The sequence below is a fragment of the Mizuhopecten yessoensis genome, unplaced genomic scaffold (assembly GCF_002113885.1).
Source record: "Mizuhopecten yessoensis strain PY_sf001 unplaced genomic scaffold, ASM211388v2 scaffold8183, whole genome shotgun sequence".
Classification (NCBI taxonomy): Eukaryota; Metazoa; Mollusca; class Bivalvia; order Pectinida; family Pectinidae; genus Mizuhopecten; species Mizuhopecten yessoensis.
In genome coordinates, this window is record NW_018407420.1 from 318,161 (window position 1) to 343,263 (window position 25,103).

The window sequence follows — 25,103 nt, forward strand, 5'->3', positions numbered from 1 at the left end:
CTTTACCTTAAGGGTCCCTGTACCACTGTAGTGGTGCCCTTTACCTTAAGGGTCCCTGCACCACTGCAGTGGTGCCCTTTACCTTAAGGGTCCCTATACCACTGCAGTGGTGCCCTTTACCTTAAGGGTCCCTGTACCACTGCAGTGGTGCTCTTTACCTTAAGGGTCCCTGTACCGCTGCAGTGGTGCCCTTTACCTTAATTATCTATATATAAGGGGGCCCTGTACCACTGCAATGGTGCCCTTTACCTTAAGGGACCCTGTACCGCTGCAGTGGTGCCCTTTACCTTAATTATCTATATATAAGGGGGCCCTGTACCACTGCAATGGTGCCCTTTACCTTAAGGGTCCCTGTACCACTGCAGTGGTGCCCTTTACCTTAAGGTTCCCTGTACCACTGCAGTGGTTTTCTTTTATATAGTAACCTCCCCTTAATTTCCATTTGGATATAAACGTAGCACAGTTGGACCAGGACACTTCCTATGACCAGGTAGCTCTATTGGTGAGAACAATATATCAATATTAACCCTTTCACCCCTATGTAACTTTAGTAGACTCTACCATGCATTGATATGGATGAGTCCATTATGGTCTATAGTGGTGAAACGGTTAAGACCAGGGTTTACATCTTAGTCTAGCCATGCTGATTTTGTTTTAATATTCGGAACACTGTTGTTGATTATATTTTGTTGCTTTTATTTTTAGTATTTCCCATAAAAGTTCCGCACAGTATGGTATTCTTTCAGAAAAAATTTATCAAAGCTATATAGTCATGCTGGAAAATAGTCTCCAACACTTGGATTCAGTTTTTATCAGTGGTACATTGATCCTTAAGACAATACTACACTGCAGTATTTCAGTAGTCTGCAAAACTCAGATAACATAGCAGTTTAATGTTAGGAAGCTGGTTTCACGTTTTGGGGGCTCATATCCAGAACTTTGTTCAAATGCATGACTTTTCTCTCTCCTAATGAAATGTAAGAGACCAAGAGGACCAGTATATCTAGGTATTTATACCGATGTTTTTTTTCTCTTCCTTTACAACAGAAGAGGCTTTTGCGATATTGTGATCCTGGAAATCAGCCAGGTGGTGATGTATGGTGATTTATATAGAGGTGATGTATATAGAGGTGATGATGTATATAAAGGTGGTGATGTATGGTGATTTATATAGAGGTGGTGTATATAGAGGTGGTGTATATAGAGGTGGTGATGTATATAAAGGTGATGTATAAAGAGGTGATGATGTATGGTGATGTTTATAGAGATGATGATGTATATAGAGGTGATGTATATAGAGGTGATGTATATAGAGGTAATGTATATAAAGGTGGTGATGTATATAGAGGTGATGTATATATAGGTGATGTATATAGAGGTTGTGTATATAGAGGTGGTGATATATATAGAGATGATGATGTATATAGAGGTGATGTATATAGAGGTGATGTATATAGAGGTGGTGATATATATAGAGGTGATGTATATAGAGGTGATGTATATAGAGGTGATGTATATAGAGATGGTGATGTATATAGAGGTGATGTATATAGAGATGATGTATATAGAGATGATGTATATAAAGGTGGTGATATATATAGAGATGATGATGTATATAGAGATGGTGATGTATATAGAGGTGATGTATATAGAGATGGTGATGTATATAGAGGTGGTGATGTATATAGAGATGGTGATGTATATAGAGGTGATGTATATAGAGATGGTGATGTATATAGAGGTGATGTATATAGAGATGGTGATGTATATAGAGGTGATGTATATAGAGATGGTGATGTATATAGAGGTGATGTATATAGAGATGGTGATGTATATAGAGGTGATGTATATAGAGATGGTGATGTATATAGAGGTGATGTATATAGAGATGGTGATGTATATAGAGGTGATGTATATAGAGGTGGTGATGTATATAGAGATGATGTATATAGAGATGGTGATGTATATAAAGGTGATGTATATAGAGATGGTGATGTATATAGAGGTGATGTATATAGAGGTGGTGTATATAGAGGTGGTGATGTATATAGAGGTGATGTATATAGAGGTGGTGATGTATATAGAGGTAATGTATATAGAGGTGATGTATATAGAGGTGATGTATATAGAGGTGGTGATGTATATAGAGGTGATGTATATAGAGGTGGTGATGTATATAGAGATGGTGATGTATATACAGGTGGTGATGTATGGTGATGTATATAGAGGTGATGTATATAGATGTGATGTATATAGAGGTGGTGATGTATATAGAGATGGTGATGTATATAAAGGTGATGTATACAGAGATGGTGATGTATATAAAAGTGATGTATATAGAGATGGTGATGTATATAAAGGTGATGTATATAGAGGTGGTGATGTATATAGAGGTGATGTATATAGAGGTGGTGATGTATATAGAGATGGTGATGTATATAGAGGTGATGTATATAGAGGTGGTGATGTATATAGAGGTGATGTATATAGAGATGGTGATGTATATAGAGGTGATGTATATAGAGGTGGTGTATATAGAGGTGGTGATGTATATAGAGGTGATGTATATAGAGGTGGTGATGTATATAGAGATGATGTATATAGAGGTGGTGATGTATATAAAGGTGATGTATATAGAGATGATGATGTATATAGAGGTGATGTATATAGAGGTGGTGTATATAGAGGTGGTGATGTATATAGAGATGGTGATGTATATAGAGGTGATGTATATAGAGGTGGTGATGTATATAGAGGTGATGTATATAGAGGTGGTGATGTATATAGAGGTGATGTATATAGAGGTGGTGATGTATATAGAGGTGATGTATATAGAGGTGGTGATGTATATAGAGGTGATGTATATAGAGGTGGTGATGTATATAGAGATGGTGATGTATATAGAGGTGATGTATATAGAGGTGGTGATGTATATAGAGGTGATGTATATAGAGGTGGTGATGTATATAGAGATGGTGATGTATATAGAGGTGATGTATATAGAGGTGGTGATGTATATAGAGGTGATGTATATAGAGGTGGTGATGTATATAGAGATGGTGATGTATATAGAGGTGATGTATATAGAGGTGGTGATGTATATAGAGGTGATGTATATAGAGGTGGTGATGTATATAGAGATGGTGATGTATATAGAGGTGATGTATATAGAGGTGGTGATGTATATAGAGGTGATGTATATAGAGGTGGTGATATATATAGAGATGGTGATGTATATAGAGAGGATGTATATAGAGGTGGTGATGTATATAGAGGTGGTGTATATAGAGGTGATGATGTATATAGAGATGATGATGTATATGGAGGTGATGATGTATATAGAGATGATGATGTATATGGAGGTGAAGATGTATATAGAGATGGTGATGTATATAGAGGTGGTGATGTATATAGAGGTGGTGATGTATATAGAGATGGTGATGTATATAGTGATGGTGATGTATATAGAGGTCGTGATGTTTATAGAAGTGGTGATGTATATAGAGTTGGTGATGTATATAGAGATGGTGATGTATATAGAGAGGTGATGTATATAGAGGTGATGTATATAGAGGTAGTGATGTGTATAGAGATGATGTGTATAGAGGTGATGTATATAGAGGTGATGTGTATAGAGGTAGTGATGTGTATAGAGGTGATGTGTATAGAGGTGATGTATATAGAGGTGATGTGTATAGAGGTGGTGATGTATATAGAGGTGATGTGTATAGAGGTGATGATGTATATAGAGGTGGTGATGTGTATAGAGGTGATGTGTATAGAGGTGATGTATATAGAGGTGATGTGTATAGAGGTGGTGATGTATATAGAGGTGATGTGTATAGAGGTGATGATGTATATAGAGGTGGTGATGTGTATAGAGGTGATGTGTATAGAGGTGATGTATATAGAGGTGATGTGTATAGAGGTGGTGATGTATATAGAGGTGATGTGTATAGAGGTGATGATGTATATAGAGGTGGTGATGTGTATAGAGGTGATGTGTATAGAGGTGATGTATATAGAGGTGATGTGTATAGAGGTGGTGATGTATATAGAGGTGATGTGTATAGAGGTGGTGATGTATATAGAGGTGGTGATGTGTATAGAGGTGATGTGTATAGAGGTGATGTATATAGAGGTGATGTGTATAGAGGTAGTGATGTGTATAGAGGTGATGTGTATAGAGGTGATGTATATAGAGGTGATGTGTATAGAGGTGGTGATGTATATAGAGGTGATGTGTATAGAGGTGATGATGTATATAGAGGTGGTGATGTGTATAGAGGTGATGTGTATAGAGGTGATGTATATAGAGGTGATGTGTATAGAGGTGGTGATGTATATAGAGGTGATGTGTATAGAGGTGGTGATGTATATAGAGGTGGTGATGTGTATAGAGGTGATGTGTATAGAGGTGATGTATATAGAGATGGTGATGTATATAGAGGTGGTGATGTATATAAAGGTGATGTATATAGAGATGATGTATATAGAGGTGATATATATAGAGATGGTGATGTATATAGAGATGATGTATATAGAGGTGATATATATAGAGATGGTGATGTATATAGAGATGGTGATGTATATAGAGGTGGTGATGTATATAAAGGTGATGTATATAGAGATGATGTATATAGAGGTGATATATATAGAGATGGTGATGTATATAGAGATGGTGATGTATATAGAGGTGGTGATGTATATAAAGGTGATGTATATAGAGATGATGTATATAGAGGTGATATATATAGAGGTGGTGATGTATATAGAGATGATGTATATAGAGGTGATATATATAGAGATGGTGATGTATATAGAGGTGGTGATGTATATAGAGGTGGTGATGTATATAAAGGTGATGTATATAGAGATGATGTATATAGAGGTGATATATATAGAGATGGTGATGTATATAGAGGTGGTGATGTATATAGAGGTGGTGATGTATATAGTGGTGGTGATGTATATAGAGGTGATGATGTATATAGAGGAGGTGATGTATATAGAGGTGATGTATATAGAGGTAGTGATGTGTATAGAGATGATGTGTATAGAGGTGATGTGTATAGAGGTGATGATGTATATAGAGGTGGTGATGTGTATAGAGGTGATGTGTATAGAGGTGATGTATATAGAGGTGATGTGTATAGAGGTGGTGATGTATATAGAGGTGATGTGTATAGAGGTGATGATGTATATAGAGGTGGTGATGTGTATAGAGGTGATGTGTATAGAGGTGATGTATATAGAGGTGATGTGTATAGAGGTGGTGATGTATATAGAGGTGATGTGTATAGAGGTGATGATGTATATAGAGGTGGTGATGTGTATAGAGGTGATGTGTATAGAGGTGATGTATATAGAGGTGATGTGTATAGAGGTAGTGATGTGTATAGAGGTGATGTGTATAGAGGTGATGTATATAGAGGTGGTGATGTATATAGAGATGGTGATGTATATAGAGATGGTGATGTATATAGTGATGGTGATGTATATAGAGGTCGTGATGTTTATAGAAGTGGTGATGTATATAGAGTTGGTGATGTATATAGAGATGGTGATGTATATAGAGAGGTGATGTATATAGAGGTGATGTATATAGAGGTAGTGATGTGTATAGAGATGATGTGTATAGAGGTGATGTATATAGAGGTGATGTATATAGAGGTAGTGATGTGTATAGAGGTGATGTGTATAGAGGTGATGTATATAGAGGTGATGTATATAGAGGTAGTGATGTGTATAGAGGTGATGTGTATAGAGGTGATGTATATAGAGGTGATGTATATAGAGGTAGTGATGTGTATAGAGGTGATGTGTATAGAGGTGATGTATATAGAGGTGATGTATATAGAGGTAGTGATGTGTATAGAGGTGATGTGTATAGAGGTGATGTATATAGAGGTGATGTGTATAGAGGTAGTGATGTGTATAGAGGTGATGTGTATAGAGGTGATGTATATAGAGGTGGTGATGTATATAGAGATGGTGATGTATATAGAGATGGTGATGTATATAGTGATGGTGATGTATATAGAGGTCGTGATGTTTATAGAAGTGGTGATGTATATAGAGTTGGTGATGTATATAGAGATGGTGATGTATATAGAGAGGTGATGTATATAGAGGTGATGTATATAGAGGTAGTGATGTGTATAGAGATGATGTGTATAGAGGTGATGTATATAGAGGTGATGTGTATAGAGGTAGTGATGTGTATAGAGGTGATGTGTATAGAGGTGATGTATATAGAGGTGATGTGTATAGAGGTGGTGATGTATATAGAGGTGATGTGTATAGAGGTGATGATGTATATAGAGGTAGTGATGTGTATAGAGGTGATGTGTATAGAGGTGATGTATATAGAGGTGATGTGTATAGAGGTGGTGATGCGTAATAATGTTTCAATAGTGAGGATGGGTTTCAGACAATGCAATAGGCAATACATATGATGTAATTGGGTTGAGGTTGGGCTGTTATGAGGTGGGGATAGGATAGCAGACATATAGAATGATGATGGGGGAAGATAGGTTTACACTTTGCTGGGGGTTAAGGATGCCCACAGAGCATTGGGTAAGGTTGATTGTTTACACATTTATCATTATTATGTAACCACAAAGCCTACTGTTTATTGGCTCATTTAAATATTCCTATATCACAGGTAAACACGACTCCTTGTTACATAACATTATTACAGGCACACAGGTAAATAACAGCTACTACAAACAGGTACACACTACAGGTAATATAGTGCTATTATCTGAATGTCGAAGGAGACTGTCGCGATCATCAAACAATAAATATGAGCAGGATGGATATCATCCTAATCGGATGTTTACATATATCTATAAATATCACAAATTATCCCCAGATAAGTGTCATAGATCATATCATACAATATACACATGAATCATAAAGCAAGTAGCTCAGGACATAAACATACTCGTCGAAAATGACAGATATTTCAGTGTCCTGATTACCGACAGTTTTGTTTACCTGTACATGATGCCGATACCTGCTGGCAATCCGGTGTACATATATAGATATTCGTACAGGTAGCCCAATACACAGAACTGTCTCGAACTCTTACATCCAACAAAATTTCATCTGAAACATCTTATTTGGGTAATATTTCCTGGAGGCGCTGTATATATTTAAGCCCCTGTGTTCGTTTGGACAAATCCCTGTATGAATTCACACCTGTTCACTCTCATCAACTTGTAGCTATAACACAATCACCACTGACCAGTACATTTTCCACATATTTCTGCGATCAAGTTTACGACCGAAATTCACCCACTTTAACATCCCAGCATCACTGAAGCACATCCGCAGAAACTTGATTAAAATCAAAGAATCAATTGAACTTTTGGCCTGTCAGAAGATAATGCAGACAGTAGTAGGTGATAATCACAGCCCCAATCTAGATAGTATGATGACAGTAGACTTTCAAACATATCCCTAACCCGGACTCAAGTAGATACACCCAGAATCAAGGTGTCCACACACAGGTAATTACCTAAAACCTGCCCCGAGAGATGACCCGAAATATCCCGTGTCCAGAGCAATGATGCATGTCATTGTTATTCCATTGAAGGGGCAGGGAGATTGAGGCCTATTGACTTCCATTTAAGTCTGTAGTGTTGTATGTAGGGCCGTATGTGTAGAGACCAATTTTGTGTATACCTCAGGGCCGAGCCGTACTCTGTGACAATTCGTGTCTGGTCGTAACAGGCACCGCTGTACTAAAACTCTGTCACTCACTGATACGATTTGTCTTAACTGTCAAAACCAAATATCCCTAACACTGGCATTCCACGCAAAATACTCTAAGTGCTTAAGTCTTGGCCATTTAAATTGGTAAGAAATGGCGGGGATGGATCGTTTCTGTCCAAATGGCCATGATCAGGCTATAGGCCGGGGAACTGAGATGGGCGATAAGTTGTGTTACGCTCTCGTATAGGGGGCTCCATTCCACCAGGTATAATTACAGGCAAATTATCCCTATCACTAATCACTAGTAAGGTATATACACGTGTAACATGAACCCTCATCGCATATGATGACAACAATACACTTTAAAAAAAACCCACCTCATGTTGTGTCAAACATGTAGATACATATATTTCTTTCATTTTTCATTATAGAACAAATAGATTTTTCCCTATAATCAATAATTTGAATGCTAAATTGAATTCTCTAAATAAACTAAACAAAACGTCAGATCATGCTGGGAATTTGACTCTCACTTAAAGCATTTGTATACCTCTCCAGTTTGAAAAGGCTACTTCCTCTCATTTAGAGGCCATGGTGCCCAAACCACAGACATTTCCCCCCTTCATCCCCCTCCTTACTACGTACCACTCTGCGACTGATCCGAGCAAACACTATGACATTATGTCAATATAAAACTCTGAAACAAAACACTGAAACCTTTTTTAAATGAATTTGAAATCGTACCTAGTAACAAGTTGAAGGTTAAAGTTTTTTCGCTGTATGTATATACAATGATACACCTAACTTAGATAGTTCCCTGGGTAAGGGATTAGGATATCAATTTACACACTGATACTCGTATACTAGTTACAAGTTTTTTTATTCAGGACAATACATAAGATATCTGCATCTTATGAACACATCATACATTTACAAACATCTACTTACTAATAAGTATTTATAATTTGTTTTTGCAGATGAATTTTCTGACAACTGATCATACAGAAACCTGATTTTACAGAAACCTGACTTTACAAAAACCTGTTTTTCCTGACAACTGACCTCTTATATTTCTCGACAATTGACTTAAAGTATGTATATCTCAATTATATAATTTTATGTCCAAAAGAAATGAGTAGCTTTGATTAAGTCCTTGTTGATGTTAGTAAATTCAAGCATCACTGCATGCACACACATATATGATCTTGACCATGTGATAGAGATGTCCCTGACAAAACACACTTTACCATGTAAAGCTAAGTCTATTGTTATGCGTTTACAACACTCTAACTTTGTCATTTCATTTCCATGTGAATTTCTGTTTGATGTCTTCATTGTAACCTAGTAAAGATAATCAACTGTTAGCCGCAGGTATTCTGAAGCCTCCATGCCCGAGGAGAAATATTTATATACAAAAAAATATATATACCGTTGAATAAACTCCTTAAGTGTTGCATGTATAAATAACAGGACTACATTATATGTTAAAAGCCAAATTTTCATGCTTTTTACATTTCTACATAGTAATTGGAAGGCACTAGGAATTTAGAAGGTATTATGTAATTGTAAATTACACACTATTTTTAAACTAGAAATCTTAACAAAACATGCAACATTTTACATTTAAATGACCTATAGCGCCATGAATATTCATGTTTTACACCCCAGACAGAGCTATAATGATACAACAATATTTACATTACACAATTAAGGATTCTCCAGACATGTAACAGCCCTTGTGAGGCTTTGAACACCATTAAGGAACCTGGGGCCGCAGATCAGTATCAGGGAGCGGAGACAATAGCCCCCTAGGGAGCTGTCAACTCCTTTACCTGTGATCTTAGGTATATGGTGTTTGTCAGCCCGTATAGAGGTGTAGAGATGTTTAGAAATGTGTTAGGTAGGTATAGATAGACTGGATTACAAGGAAATCCGATCCCAGTACGTTACATTTAGGCCTCAAGGTCAACATCCACCATTACCTTCTCATCACAACTAAATTCAATTTTCTAGGTCAAACAATCTTTCCAAGGTAAGATATCTCTATATACACAATGTACAAATTGTACCTGTGCCCACTGGCATATAAACGCATGTACCTGTAATAGTTTTCTGGAGTTTGTCAAATTATATTTAAGGTGACCCCCTATGTTAGAAGTCTTATCATCATGCAGTGTACCATGATTAACTTGTGTGGTAAGCCCCAGGCCCTTCACTGAACAAGATTGAAATGTGTATTTAAAAAAACAGCAAAACTTTATAATATCCTTATTAATTTTCATATATACGGCTAATGGTTTATTTTTTTCTCTGATAAGTTTCCAAAGAGTGGTAAAAGAATGAGCAAGAAGGGATTATTTCCTAATTTATGGCACTATATAATAAGGGGTGGACTTATTTTTGGGCATGGGCTTATCAGTGAACATTTGATCATGTGACCTGGAAAAATCTTCGTTGCTAGACCTGGTCCTGGTCAGATCAAATGTGTACTGTTATCATCAACACAAGGGAATCCTGCATGTGCTCAAACAAATCACACATCAATTAAGCATATATTTTAAATGTAACCATGTCTTTAAATGTGACTCTGTCCTGTAAATGTGACCTTGACCTTTTAATATGACCTTGTGCTTTCCGATTGTTTCTTTTGGGTTTAATGTCCTGGCAACAGCCAGGGTCATATAAGGACGGGAACCCTGTGCTTTAAATCTGACCATTTCTTTTACTTGTTAATTACTTAACCTTTACATATGATGTTGTCCTCTAATTGTGACCTTGACCTTCGGTTTAATAATTGATGTTCATCGATCCAAATGCTATAGATAGCACGCCATCAATACAGTTTTAACACAGTTTTGGAGAATCAGACATTGTAAGTATCGAAGAAACCATAATAACATAATGTTGTACATGTGGACGAAAAACATCACTGAAACTTTAATTTTGACTTCAACAGATAATTTCAAATTTGTAATTAACTGGTTCCTGCTGATAAAGAGAGTACATCGAAATACATATTTTAAGGAAATGAGGAATTTAAAATATTATAATGCATCTGAACAAGCAGTTACTGTTTTTCACATATTTGGAAAGATGGAAATTAAATATGGACATATTTATGTATCTACATGTTTGACACAACATGAGGTGTTTTTTTTTAAAAGTGTATTGTTGTCATCATATGCAATGAGGGTCATGTTACACGTGTATATACCTTACTAGTGATTAACATTTTTATGGATATACTATACAAGTGTAGTATATATATGTGTTTTTGGATTATTGGCACAATGCAAAAAACTGTTACATTACAAGGCAACAACAGCAGATTTTGGCTTTGAAGGAAAGTAACTCTATTCAAAGATAAAGATGAAAAACATTTTCAAATTATACTGTTCAAACACAGCCTGCTTTGAACTCCAGAAGATCCTGTGCCACAGACATGCACCAAAGCTATAAGTATTGATTGTAGTTTTCTTTTAATGCTGTCACGTTTTTATATAGAGATTTCCTCCATAATGCTTCGTCAGATTAAATGTATTCGTGTCCAAATACAGGAGAATTTCACACTGTAGGTTTTTATACATAAAGTAACCCCCACCCCCTCCTCATCCCCCCCATCCATCCTCAACCCCATCCCTTGATTTCTTTTTTGGATATAATTCCTGATAGGATAGTTAAATTGGTTTGAGCATCCGTAGTGTGACAATAAGTGAACTGTTCAAATCCTGGTCATATTGTATTGATCTTTTCACATTCAGAACACTATTGTTCATTTTAATTGTTTGTTTATTTTATCTTCATGAATGTTTTCTTTTTCAAACAAGAGGCCCATGGGCCTTAACGGTCACCTGAGTCCTACAGTATTTATTTTTGTTGCTAAAATATGTACCAATTTGAGTAAAAAATTGTTAAGTATAACGTTAACTTAAGTTTGTCAGGACCATGAGCTGATCTTTCCTAGACCAATTTTCATTTAGATCAGCCTATTAGAACTTGTTTTTAAGTTTGAAATAGTTTTTCAAAATGGCCATATTGGATTTCTGATCACTCCTGAAAAATAACAACACTTTGTCAGGACCATGAGTCGATCATTCATACAAAGTTTCAGTTCAATCTGCCAAGCAGAACTTGACTTTAAGTTTGAAATAGTTTTTCAAAATGGCGGCCGTGTCGGCCATATTGGATTTCTGATCGCCCCGAAAAATAACAACACTTTGTCAGGACCATGAGTCGATCAGTCCTACCAGGTTTCAGTTCAATCAGCCCAGCAGAACTTGATTTTAAGTTTGAAATAGTTTTTCAAAATGGCGGCCGTGTCGGCCATATTGGATTTCTGATCGCCCCGAAAAATAACAACACTTTGTCAGGACCATGAGTCGATCATTCCTACAAAGTTTCAGTTCAATCGGCCTAGCAGAACTTGACTTTAAGTTTGAAAGCTCAGCTAGGTGACCTAAAAAGTTATGCTAGCTAGATTTTCTTTAAAGAAAATACTCAGGACCCCTGTCCCACTGCAGGCAAAACACTGTAGTTTTTCATGCATAGAGTAACCTCCCCTTAATTTTATTTTGGATAAAACTGTAACGTGACATTGCCTGTGTACTGCCGATGACCAGGTAGTTCAGTTGTGTTGGAGTCACAGTATAACGAGTGGAGGTTCAGGGTTTGAATCCTGATCTTGCCCCATTGAATTTGTTACTCAGAATTTGAACTGTTGCTGATTATTTGTGCTCATTTCATCTTTGTAATTTTTTATAAAATAAATATATAGAATCAATAAACTTTAATATTTGTGAAACAAGTTTAACTTACATTAATCACTCTTGTTGGCCCGGCTGTTAGCACACAGGGGTGGGGGGTGTCTTAATGTGGGAGGAAACTGGAGTACCTGGAGAAACCCTGTGGTTGGGCAGGTGACCCCATACCTTTTCACATACAGTTGGGGAATCAAACCCTGGCCGCCTTGGTGAAAGGGAAGTGTGCTATCCTCTGCGCCACCCAACCACCCAATAATGTAATTTTTTATCAAATCTATAGACATGCTGGGAACAAAAGTTTTTATGTACAGTCTATGGTAGTGGTACGGGGACCCTTAAAGCTATATAATGTCATGCTGGTATATTTTTTCCATGATTATTTACATGGTACAAGGATCCACTCGACTTATATAGGAATTATCATACATGTATTAAGCTGAATGCTTTTACACGCCAAAATTAAGCCTTCTAGCAAGTCACATAATGTTATTATTGAAGCGAGATAACAAGTTAGACATATGTTAGATGCTCAGTTAGGAATTTTTAGACATTAGGTAAGACAAATGTTTATGCAGAATTTTATAGTGTGTCCAAGTGGCATTAAAATACAAAACACAGAAAAAGGAATTAAATGAAAGACAAAACTAGGGGATCGACACAGAATCAATGTTAAAATACAATACACAAATTAAACATTAACACTTCAGCATTATTTGATAATCATTAGTTAATGATTCTGTTTATCTTATAATGAATTTTTACGCATCATTTATATAATCAGAAGTTTATGATTCTCAAAAAATGCCAGAGAAAAGACACTAATTTTTTTATTCAACGTTTTTAGTTCTGACTGATATTTTTGTTTCTTATTGTTTGATCTGGCCAATCACAATGTTGCGAAATCTGGTTGATCTGGCCAATCACGTTACAGTAAATATTTTAGCTGAATTGACAATGAAATCACAAAAAAGCTAAATCTACTTTATTTGGCCAATCACATAACAAATTCTACTTGATCTGGCCAATCAGAATTAAAGAAACTCTTATTACAAATACTCTATATACATGTAGAAAACATTAAGGTATTAGGTGATATAATGTTCCTAAACAAAGTATCAAAATTATTAAACAGAAAGTGAAAATAAATATTTAACAAAAATTAAATATGAAAATTTGAGTTTAGTGTCAAGCTTTGAAATATGAGGCTTTGCCATTCTGGTCATAAAGAGAACCTTGAACCTGAACCTATTTACTCAAGACAGAGCACAAACAGGACCATGATCAGAAATCAATGGGCGACACCTTTTATCTTAAAACAGACATTTGTTATTGTGATTGGACAAAAAGCGGAGAGTACACAGAGCTGTGCTACTGAACTTTGTCATTTTAATTCTCTATTGTGGAACTGTTGACATACATTACAGCCGACATATCTAATTCTCTTTGTGGCCGAGTTTACACACCTTAATGCTGGCGTATCACATTACATAGAATGATGATAAAAAAATGTCGGTATGAATAGTTTGGCCTGTTTTACGTATAATCACGAACCCTGGACTAAATTGGACATGTAGGTTGCTAAATCACTCTTTTATTCTCAGTTAACATCTTAATTCGTCTGTCTGGAAAGCATTAATTATTACAGAATGGGAAAGATTTTCAGACTTACATACATTTTGGCACAAAAAGAATAGTTTTTCTAATATATAATTTACCGAACCTGCCTTTGTTAGGATTCATAATTATCTTCAAGATTATTGAAAATATTCATAATAATTCAATTTGAAATTGAAGTTAATCAATATATCAAATATTTTACCTGTGACGAAAAAATTAAAGCACACAGACTTGTAATTTACACACCTATTATTGAAGGTTGTAAAATATGGGCTTAAGCTATGTTTTATTCAGGAATGACCAAGATTCAAGATTACTCTTACAAAATCATCTTATTCACCAGGCTTCAAAATATCATAGTTATTATTACCAGGTTTTAGATTTTCGATTTTGTTTCAAAATTATTTCATTAAATACAAAATTGATCAGTGCAGCATGCCTTTTTTGAAATTGTCCATGTCTAGAAAGTAAGAGCTCCTATACACAGCTATTGTTGACGACATACCACTATCCTGAAGTTATTCTCCTTTGTTATTGACACATCACCTTCTAAAACAGAACTGAACTCAAAATAGGAGTAAGGAATACTAGAGTTATTTCCCTTTAGTCTCATTTTCCTCCATTTATGCCATATTTATAATGGGTTCATGAGTTAACATCAATTTCTTTGTGTTTTCTTTGCTCAGGGGCAATACTTGTTTAAAAGATATAATCTGGCAGGAAACATTTCACTTTATAAGTCAAATCAACAATTATCTTAAATTGATCAAGAACAACCTATTTTTCTTCTTCCTTAGTTTAACTTTCAATTATATTGGTATAATTGTTTATTCTCTTCCCTTAATAGCCAGGAAAAAAGTTGTGCGAAAACAAAATTTTCATTATATAATCATATTAATTAATTTTAGTTCAATTGAAAATTACTACCATAGCTGTATCATATTACATGTTTCTAATTGTGGTTTATATAAAATACCATCCACGTCCTGCAATAAGCCTGGGGGCCAACATGTAATCTTTGACTAAAAGTAGAAGGATGGGCATATCACAGGACAATGCAAAAGTATATGTTGGCATTTCTGATGAACTTCAATATTGATATGCAGGGCTTAAGCTTATTATCATAATTACCATGCATGGGCTTATTGCTGCATATATACGGTAACAACACCTATTAAATGTAACTGTTGTAATCTATTTAGCATAAATCTGATGATACCTTTCTACCTGATTTTTGCAATGTTTTAATTCTCTATAACTGTGGCACTGTCGACCAATTAAAGTGAAATTATTTTTTAACATCATTGAAGTAATATTTTACTGACCTCATTTTCCTTGCATTTTTTTTTCTTTGAAGAAAATATGGTTTTATATCTCCCAACCATAAAGAACTTAAGTTTCATTTGCCAAACATTGAATCAATTTGTGTGTCTTGTTCAGATTTATAATTTGTTTTGTGTATAAGAGTTATTTCCCTTCTATCTGCTTCAGATTATTAACAAAACCAAAGTCCCGATTTCTGACACATTTTACATCTTGGACATGTGCAGTGTTCCTAGAACTAAAACAATCAAACCCAGCTACCTAAAGTGTTGATTATTGCCTAATTATAACATACAGATATATGTTTCCGTATTTAGGATACAGCAGGCAAATGTAGTCAAATTAAAAACTTACTTAAAATTGGGAAAACTTATAGTAGTTTGTATGCACATCTGGATGCTGATATTTTGATTTATTTATACTTTTTGTTTTTTTGTGTACATGTGTTTTGTTTGGGTTCTTTGTTAGTTTTTCTTAATTAAGAAAACAATTTTTGAACATGAAACAAAATGAAATTATTTTTATGTTTTTGTTATATTGATCCAAATTACAGATTATGTAAACTATATAAAAACGGTATAGACAAAAAGTTTGATACAAAATATGTCACTCAAAAATCAAATACAGCAAAAAAACCACCAACATTTTCCAGCCTGATTTTATTACTAGAATTATAGAAATTATGATCGTACATTTTCATACAACTCGTACATTATTCTGACATGCCAACAGGTACAAACAGGTACGAAAAGTATTCAGCCCTTAATTAACTCTACACTAAATATTCCATGTGGTTTAATTGTTTTCAATAAGTTATTCTGATCTCGTGTCTCACTCAATCAACATCAATGCTATACGCTACCAACATGCATAGCTATCATTTTACTTTGACAAGATTTGCATCAATTTCCATTTCCTACTTTTAGAGACATCAATGCAATAATTGGTCTTGAAGTTCTTAAATTTCAATGATGTCTGTCATCGTAACATTAAAATAATTGGGCTAAGAAGCAAAACAGCTATATACTTACAAAAATTTCCATATCCATGATGACTCAATGACCCAGAAACAGAAAATAATGAATATTACATCAGAATGAGCTCCAGATTATTTTCTACCGGTGAAAGACTTTTTGAATCAATTGAATGAATTGAGGAACTGTCACTAAATAAAATGTTAAATACATAGAATATTGTATACAATTAATAGCTGCTCAAATTGATACTATTGCACCTCTGTTTTTTCAGCTGATAATTTTCTTATTTACATTCAGATTTATTACGTTTTAATGCTCATTTACTTTTTGGGTGATGATGGGGCTGTTATGTTTCTTCTTCATGACACTACACCGACAAGCAGAGGACATTCCAGGGTTATCTCCCTTCTATTGTACTTTGCTTGTGGGATAGTTAAACACCTTTGCTCCACAATCCTCTACAATTGACTATAAACTTGTCAGTTTTACCTTACAAGATCATGTATAAATGCAGACTGGACTACACACTTTCTGTTGTTAAGTACTTATAGCAGTAGAAGGATTATTAATCTGAAATGATTTTGTGCTTTAGATCAAATACATTTCAAGAAATGTAACAAATACACAGAATGTGAGTGTCCCCTACGAAAATGATTGAGTCAGAGAAGACCAACTTCCGGGACAGCTCTCTGCTCATCACTCTGTGTAACTGGGACAGGAAAAGCTTCAAGTCCTTATCCTAAACAGCCCACAACAAACACATGTGCCTTAAGATGTTCAGAGGGATTTGATATGGTGCACATAAAATATTTGACATGCAGGACACCCATGTGGGACGTCACCCATGCGGGACAACCATGCGGGACAACCATGTGGGATGACCTTGTGGGATGACCTTGTGGGATAACCATGTGGGGCATACATGTGTGACAACCATGCAGGACTTTTGCAGGTCATGCACATCAAATAATTGTCTTCCACCACACAGGTGTCCCATGTTGGACAAGGGACACCCATGCGGGACAACCACCTGGGACAGCCACGCGAGCTATGCACCTAGCTGGTGACCTTCAGTTCGGCAACTAGACATTTTTCGAAACACTGACTTTGGACAGTATAGAATCAACTGCTTGAGTTTAAAATGTCGAGAACTTGCCCAATTTTAGTTCTGCAAAAGAAACATCTTTTCAGATTCTAGTAGCAAACATATTACAGATATTAATCTATTCATAGCTGTCTTGTCACCTAGTGACCCCAAAATCAAGACATATTCTTCTTTCAAATGAGTCACATCCATCTAACTTTGGTTTTGATCTGATGTATTCTTGAAGACATATACTCTGAATAACAAATTTTATAAAAGTCAGTCCTTTCAGAGCAACTGTGGCCTTGATGATTGATCTCAAGTGACCCTATAAATGCATATTGGCTTCTTCCCCTCCCCCCGGGGCACCTTTCACTATAATTTGGTTTCACATAAGATTAATTGTTCCAAAGTTATCATCTGGAAACTGTTGCAGAGACACTGTGATGAGTAAACACAACCGAAAATTTTATCAGAGATTATAAAGAGTTATTTAACAATATTGCATAACATAGCTTTTGCTTATACTTTGTATAACTTTCAGGTATACTAAATTGTTGTTTATATGAAGATACTTGTGTTTTTCACAGGATATCAATCAAAGATTTGTCTTTGCTGTTTAGAGTTTTGCTTCCACATTACAACTAAGAAGTCAAAGACACATATGGCACTGGTAGTACTTACGGGGGGTTATAGTGCTAGCTCACCAAAATGTCACAACCTGTGGACACACTAGCTTAAGGCCTTACCATGTCCCATCATGCTTGCAACAGCTAACCCAGGACTCGATGAGGTGTAAAAAGCTATGTACAATTGCGCAGCAGTTACTTCAATTATCAAAGTTTAATGAAGTGAAACTTGACAGTCAATATCCATTAAAACATCCATTAAAGTACCCATTAAAATATCAAAATCTTTCATAAATATGCTAACATAACAAACTGATTTACATAATGACGTCAATGAGTTATTTTCTGAAGATATGTCGAACATAGATTTTATGCTTGTGGATATGAGTTGAACATTTATCTACAAAAAATATAATTTTCCAAAATAAGCCAAAAATCGTTTTCCCTTCAGTGTCATACCATAATTCTGATATCGCACGTGCTGGGAGTGGGGTATGTGATTTTTTTTTGAGAAATGTGTGCCTTTTTTCATAAGAACTTTAGAAATTTGTAATGAATTGATGGAATGGTTTGACGTGAATTCATGATGTAGGTACAGAAATGTGAGGAATGTGAGCAACTTTGATCTGCTATTACTGTCGGCGATTATGCACTCCATACATTAAATAAATAATTGAATTTTTATTTTGGTGTTGCTTTGGTTTCTGTCAGAGGGTGTGGTATTGGAGGGAAACTCTGTTTTGTCTGAAAACCTTCATATAGCTTCCGTTCTTGATATTTTGCCTTACTGTTATTGGGATTTACCTCAGTGTTTTAAAGATTACCGGAGTGCTATTCAGATTAACCTGCATGTAATTCTGCAATAAATTAACTAGATCAACATTTATTTGACTGTTGTTTAAAGATTCACATGTGTGAAAATCGTTTTCCCTGGGTGGTATTAACATTTATAGAAATGTTCTTGAGGTTTATCTGAATGTTATGATAATAATACGAGTGTTAATGAGATTTACCTGAGTGTTAATGAGATTTACCTGAGTGTTATAAAAATTTACCAGAGCGTTAATGAAATTTACCTGAGTGTTAATGAGATTTACCTGAATGTTATTAAGATTTACCTGAGTGCTATTAACAATTATATGAGTGTTAATTATATCTACCTGAGTGTTAATTAGATTTACCTGTGTTATTAAGATTTACCGGAGCATTAATGAAATTTACCTGAGTGTTAACGATATTTAACTGAGTGATAATTAGATTTACCTGAGTGTTATTAACAATTATATGAGTGTTAATTATATCTACCTGAGTGTTATCAAGATTTACCAGAGCGTTAATGAGATTTACCTGAGTGTTAATGAGATTTACCTGAGTGTTAATTAGATTTACCTGAGTGTTATTAAGATTTACCTGAGTGTTATTAACAATTATATGAGTGTTAATTATATCTACCTGAGTGTTAATTAGATTTACCTGTGTTATTAAGATTTACCGGAGCATTAATGAAATTTACCTGAGTGTTAACGATATTTAACTGAGTGATAATTAGATTTACCTGAGTGTTATTAACAATTATATGAGTGTTAATTATATCTACCTGAGTGTTATCAAGATTTACCAGAGCGTTAATGAGATTTACCTGAGTGTTAATGAGATTTACCTGAGTGTTAATTAGATTTACCTGAGTGTTATTAAGATTTACCAGAGCGTTAATGAAATTTATCTGAGTGTTAATGAGATTTACCTGAGTGTTAATTAGATTTACCTGAGTGTAATTAACAATTATATGAGTGTTAATTATATCTACCTGAGTGTTAATTAGATTTACCTGAGTGTTATTAAGATTACCTAAGTGTTAATGAGATTTTTTCTGAGTGTTAATGATATTACCTAAGTGTTACTGAGATTAACGTGAGTGTTACTGAGATTAACGTGAGCATTATTGAGATTTACCTGAGTGATAATAAGTTAACCTGCATTGTTTTGATATTTACCTGAGTGTAAATGAGATTTCCCTGAACATTACTGAAATTTAAATCTGAGTGTTATTGAGATAAACGTAACTGTAATAAGGATTTACATAAAGTGTTACTGAAATTTAATGATATTGACCTGAATGAGATTGAGATTTACTAAAGTGTAATATTTACCAGATTAGGGTTACCAGAGTGTAATTGAAATTTACTTAAGTTTTATAAAGATTTATCTTTGTGTCATTAAGATTTACCTAATTTTGATTGAGATTAACCTGTGTGTTTTGTAGATTTACCTTAATGTGTGATGATATTTACCTGAGTGTAATTGAAATTTACCTGAGTGCATTTGAAATTTACCTAAGTGTTATCACGATTTACATTAGTGTCATCAAAATATGCCTGACTTATATCAAGATTAACCTGAGTGTTTTTTCAATGCATGTACTTTAGAGTAAACCCACTTATCGACCAGTCAATTTACAAACATTTAGGACACTGGAGATGTAGATCAAGGTTATAGAGGAGACTGATATTACAATCTTGGCAGGGGATCGCAGCTTCATGGCTGTGTCAATTGATTTATTTCTTTGCACGAAGATACTTTTACATACGTTGCAATTCCAATTCCAATTATCATCATTATATTATTTCAAATTACCATGTTACAGATTTATAATTTTGTTTACAGGGGAATCTTTTTCTCCCATGAAAATTAATGAATAATGATGAAGTCAAATCTATTTCATAATAATGCAAGAAATGTCCCATTTATTGACCCTGGTTTGCTGGCATTAATTATCTTCTGACACTTGTTGCCGACAGCAACAAGTTAGTTTTCAAGACACAAAACATCGTAACCTGATGGAGTCAATTACTGAACAAAACATGAACTACCCATCACTGCTAAATGTTGACACTTCATCATCAGCCTTCTACGATAAAACGTTCATACTAAATTTACTTTTTTTTTTTAATTTCAATCTCAAGTTATTTTAATGCAAGAAACATAAACCTCTTTTGTTGCCATGAAGTTTTAACAATAGAGATTTTTCTATATAAGACCTCATTATCTTAAGGATCCCTGTAGCACTGCCAAAAACTGTAATAATGTATTAGAACCTATTTTATACGGAATGACTATAGCTTTGATAAATCATTTCTGAAAAGAAAACCATACCTTGCGGGACTTTTGTGAGAAATACTTAAGATGAAATACTATATCATATAAAATATAATATCTACTATGCTCTGCATCCTTCCATTGCAATGCATAGAGAAGGAAAATACATGTTGTTGTGAGACTATAACAACATTTGCTTTTGTGACGTCATCAATTTCATTGTTGTCAATACTTAATTTGCTGTTCAAAGAACTGTTCGAAATAACTAAATAAAGTGTAACTACTCCATCAAAATGTAAATATGAATAATGAACATTTTAGCAAATTTCGTTATGGTCCTATAACACACATTTCTATTGCTGACAAACTTACATAAAGCCCTACCAAGCTTCATTAAGTTTGTCATCAATAGCAATGTGTGTTATAGGACCATAACACCATTTGCTAAAACATTCATTACTTTAATCAACAACAGTATTTTGAGTGTAAAAATTCAGTGGGGCTAACGGGAGATTCGAACCATGAACATCCTATTATTATACCATTGCTCTAACTGATTAAGCTATCTGGCCCAGTCAACAGAACTATCATGGCCCAACTGTGCTACAGCTATATACCCAAACAGAAGTTAAGGGGAGGTAGCTGTATATAGGAAAAACGACAGTACAGTGGGACAAGGATCCTTAAATGTTGGAACAGCCATGCCCAGTGCCGCCAATAAATGTCCAAAGTCAATATAGGCAGTGGCAACTCTCAACATCTCATTTGAATAATCTTAAAACTCCCACAAAAAAGGTTATTATGTTTGAAATAAATCACACAAAATCACACAATAAAGTCTGACCCAAGTATATTTGATCTATTTTAGTGGGTACTGCACGACTCCAAATCAGTTTCAAAGTCAATGTTGTATTTTATGCAAATTCCACGTAGCCTTGACTGAGATATCTGGTTTTAAATCTGTTGCTTTATTTCTGCATGAACTTTATATCGCTAATGAATCTCAGATTTTCCTACACCGGTGATACTAACATCACAAACACTGCCTCTAATGTATCAGGATATAACAACGAAAAACGTTCATTTTCTATAAGCAAACTACAAATGCTTGCAATTTTTTTTTGAATAAAAATCCAACCCACAAATACTGAGAACAACCAGAACACTAACAGGTCAGCAAGGTCCCCGCCACATGCCTTTATGTAGCCCCAATGATCTATTTTTAGTAACAGTGACCTTGACCTTAGAAACTTTAAAATCCCTCTGGTGCATCTTCATATCACAGGATACCACCATGTCAAATATTAAAAAGAGGTCTTTTTGATTCTAAGAAAATCTCCAGAAACGAAAGAATGGATGGACGGACACACAGATCTGCATCTCTGATGCACTGGCAGTAAAAAGTTACTGGTATGCAACCTATATCTATATATCACATCTTTAAAAGTAACAAAAACTTACTGGTGTGCAACTTTTATTTAGTTATCTGCACACCCTCAAAAAGTAACAAAAACTTACTGGCATGCTACCTTTAGCAAATATTTACGATATGAACCCGAATTTTCTACTTCTATATCACCCCAAAAATATTACATAATTATCTGGGTTTTAGGGTCATTTTGTTGCCCAGTCCTGACCATGGACGTAAAAAGTGTTTTATTGGAAATGATAAATCATGACCGAACAGAAATCACATCTCTGCTTTATAGCCGCGGTGCTGTGGTGTTGTTCAGTTTTACGAGCATCTTGTACATGCATGTAAACCCTTGAAACTAAATAAGTACTCACGGGATAAACTTTGCTTTCTTGTCAGACAAATAAGCTTTAAAGACCTACTTAACGGGCCATTGACAGGCACATCAAACAGGAAGCCAGGCAAAACATGATGATCAGGCCATGTAATGGCTGTTAAAATAATTTTAAAGCGTGGCGATCATAAATTAAACGTGAGCCACGGCCTAGACTAGACACATTAACCAGTAAAGATTTTTCGTATCCTGAAAATAGGAAATAGGTATAACTCATCCTGGCCAGCTAGCTGGTCAAGCATGGATTTGTGGAACAAGGGATAGCATATGTCCAGCTGACAAGATGATGGTTGTACATGTACAGTCAAACCTCTATTAAGAGACCATCCTTAGGATCTTCAAAGAGGGGTCTCTTAACACAGGTGGCATCTTAACCCAGGTGGTCTCTTACTACAGGTGATCTCTTAACACAGGTGGTCTCTTACAAAGGTAGTCTCTTAACACAGGTGGTCTCCTAACACAGGTGATATCTAAGCACAGGTGGTCTCTAAACACAGGTGATCTCTTAACACATGTGGTCTCTAAACACAGGTGGTCTCTTACTACAGGTGGTCTCTAAACACAGGTGGTCTCTTACTACAGGTGGTCTCTAAACACAGGTAATATCTTACTATAGGTGGTCTCTAAACACAGGTGGTCTCTTACTACAGGTGGTCTCTTAACACATGTGGACTCTTAACACAGGAGGTCTCTAAACACAGATGGACTCTAAACACAGGTGGTCTCTAACCACATGTGTTCTCTTAACACAGGTGGTTGCTTACTACAGGTGGTCTCTAAACACAGATGGTCTTTTACTACAGGTGGTCTCTAAACACATGTGTTCTCTTAACACAGGTGGTCTCTTACTACAGGTGGTCTCTAAACACAAATGGTCTCTTACTACAGGTGGTCTCTTACTATGGGTGGTCTCTAAAACAGGTGGTCTCTTACTATGGGTGGTCTCTTACACAGATGGTCTCTTACATTACTACAGGTGGTCTCTTAACACAGGTGGTTTCTTACTACAAGTTGTCTCTTAATACATGTGGTCTCTAAACACAGATGGTCTCTTAACACAGGTGGTCTCTTATATTAACACAGGTGGTCTCTTAAAACAGGTGGTCTCTTACTACAGGTGGTCTCTAAACACAGGTGGTCTCTTACTTCAGGTGGTCTCTAAACACATGTGGTCTCTAAACACTGGTGGTCACATTATACAGGTGGTCTCTAAACACAGGTAGTCTCTTACTTCAGGTGTGCTCTAAACACAGATGGTCTCATGAACAGGTCTTACTGATGGACAGAAGTCACTTCAATACAAGAGAGCCATTTTTATGTTTTATATGACATTATTTTGCCAGCAGATATAATAGGGGTCATGGTCAGTATACAATTAAGAAATTTCTAGATTTGGTAAAGTTTCTCCACACTGAAATATTTGAATTCCTTAACAGTTGCCCTTTCCTGATTTTCCTTTGGAAAGATAAACTTTGGATTAGGAAAGGATATGAAATGGTTTTGAAATTAAAGGTAATTTTTTGTGTTACATTACCGACCTCAATTTGATACTCTTGAAACATTTAAACTAAAGTATGACCATAATAAAACTAACAGCATCTGAGGAGAAAGAGGGTCAACCCACTTTAGTAGAATGTATTTGAACATGTGTGACTCAGGCTCACTAGCAAATATGAAAAGAAAATCCACAAGTGTCAAGGAAGTTTCATCCAAGGCCATATTAGAAAACACGGTGAGGTATACGGAGCTGAAGTTATACTTTCAAACCATTTCCCAAAAGAGGGATACCTAAACATGATTTTAACATATTTGACCTCAAGGTTATATATTTGAATTGTTTTGACAGCCCTCGATCTATCCCAGTTAACTACAGGACAAATATGAACTTATCATGTCTTATGGTCCTTGATAGAGAGTGGGAAATGTCAATAGTAAATTCATGGTAGCAATAGGTCACTCAAGTCTTTGCCTCTGATGACCTAAATTGTTGGCAAATAAGCAATGTGGCAACAGAATTTTTCAGGAAAATGTTTAAGAGATGTTGCAAAGTTGGAATATGCAGCTACAGAGAGCAAGAGAAGGGGGTG

General features: G+C 35.3%; 1 protein-coding gene across 3 annotated transcripts in view; it reads right to left on the reverse strand.

Moving 5' to 3' along the window:
- Positions 1-25,103, reverse strand: part of LOC110455248 (myelin regulatory factor-like) — a 119,961-nt gene that overhangs the window by 55,575 nt on the left and 39,283 nt on the right. Inside the window, exon 1 of one of the 3 annotated variants that reach the window (XM_021505251.1) lies at positions 7,003-7,823. The exons of the other annotated variants lie outside the window; for them this stretch is intronic. Coding sequence (XP_021360926.1) covers positions 7,003-7,043 — 41 coding nt within the window. The 5' untranslated portion in view covers positions 7,044-7,823. Of the gene's footprint in view, positions 1-7,002; positions 7,824-25,103 lie in introns of those variants that run through there. 3 annotated transcript variants of the gene reach the window in all.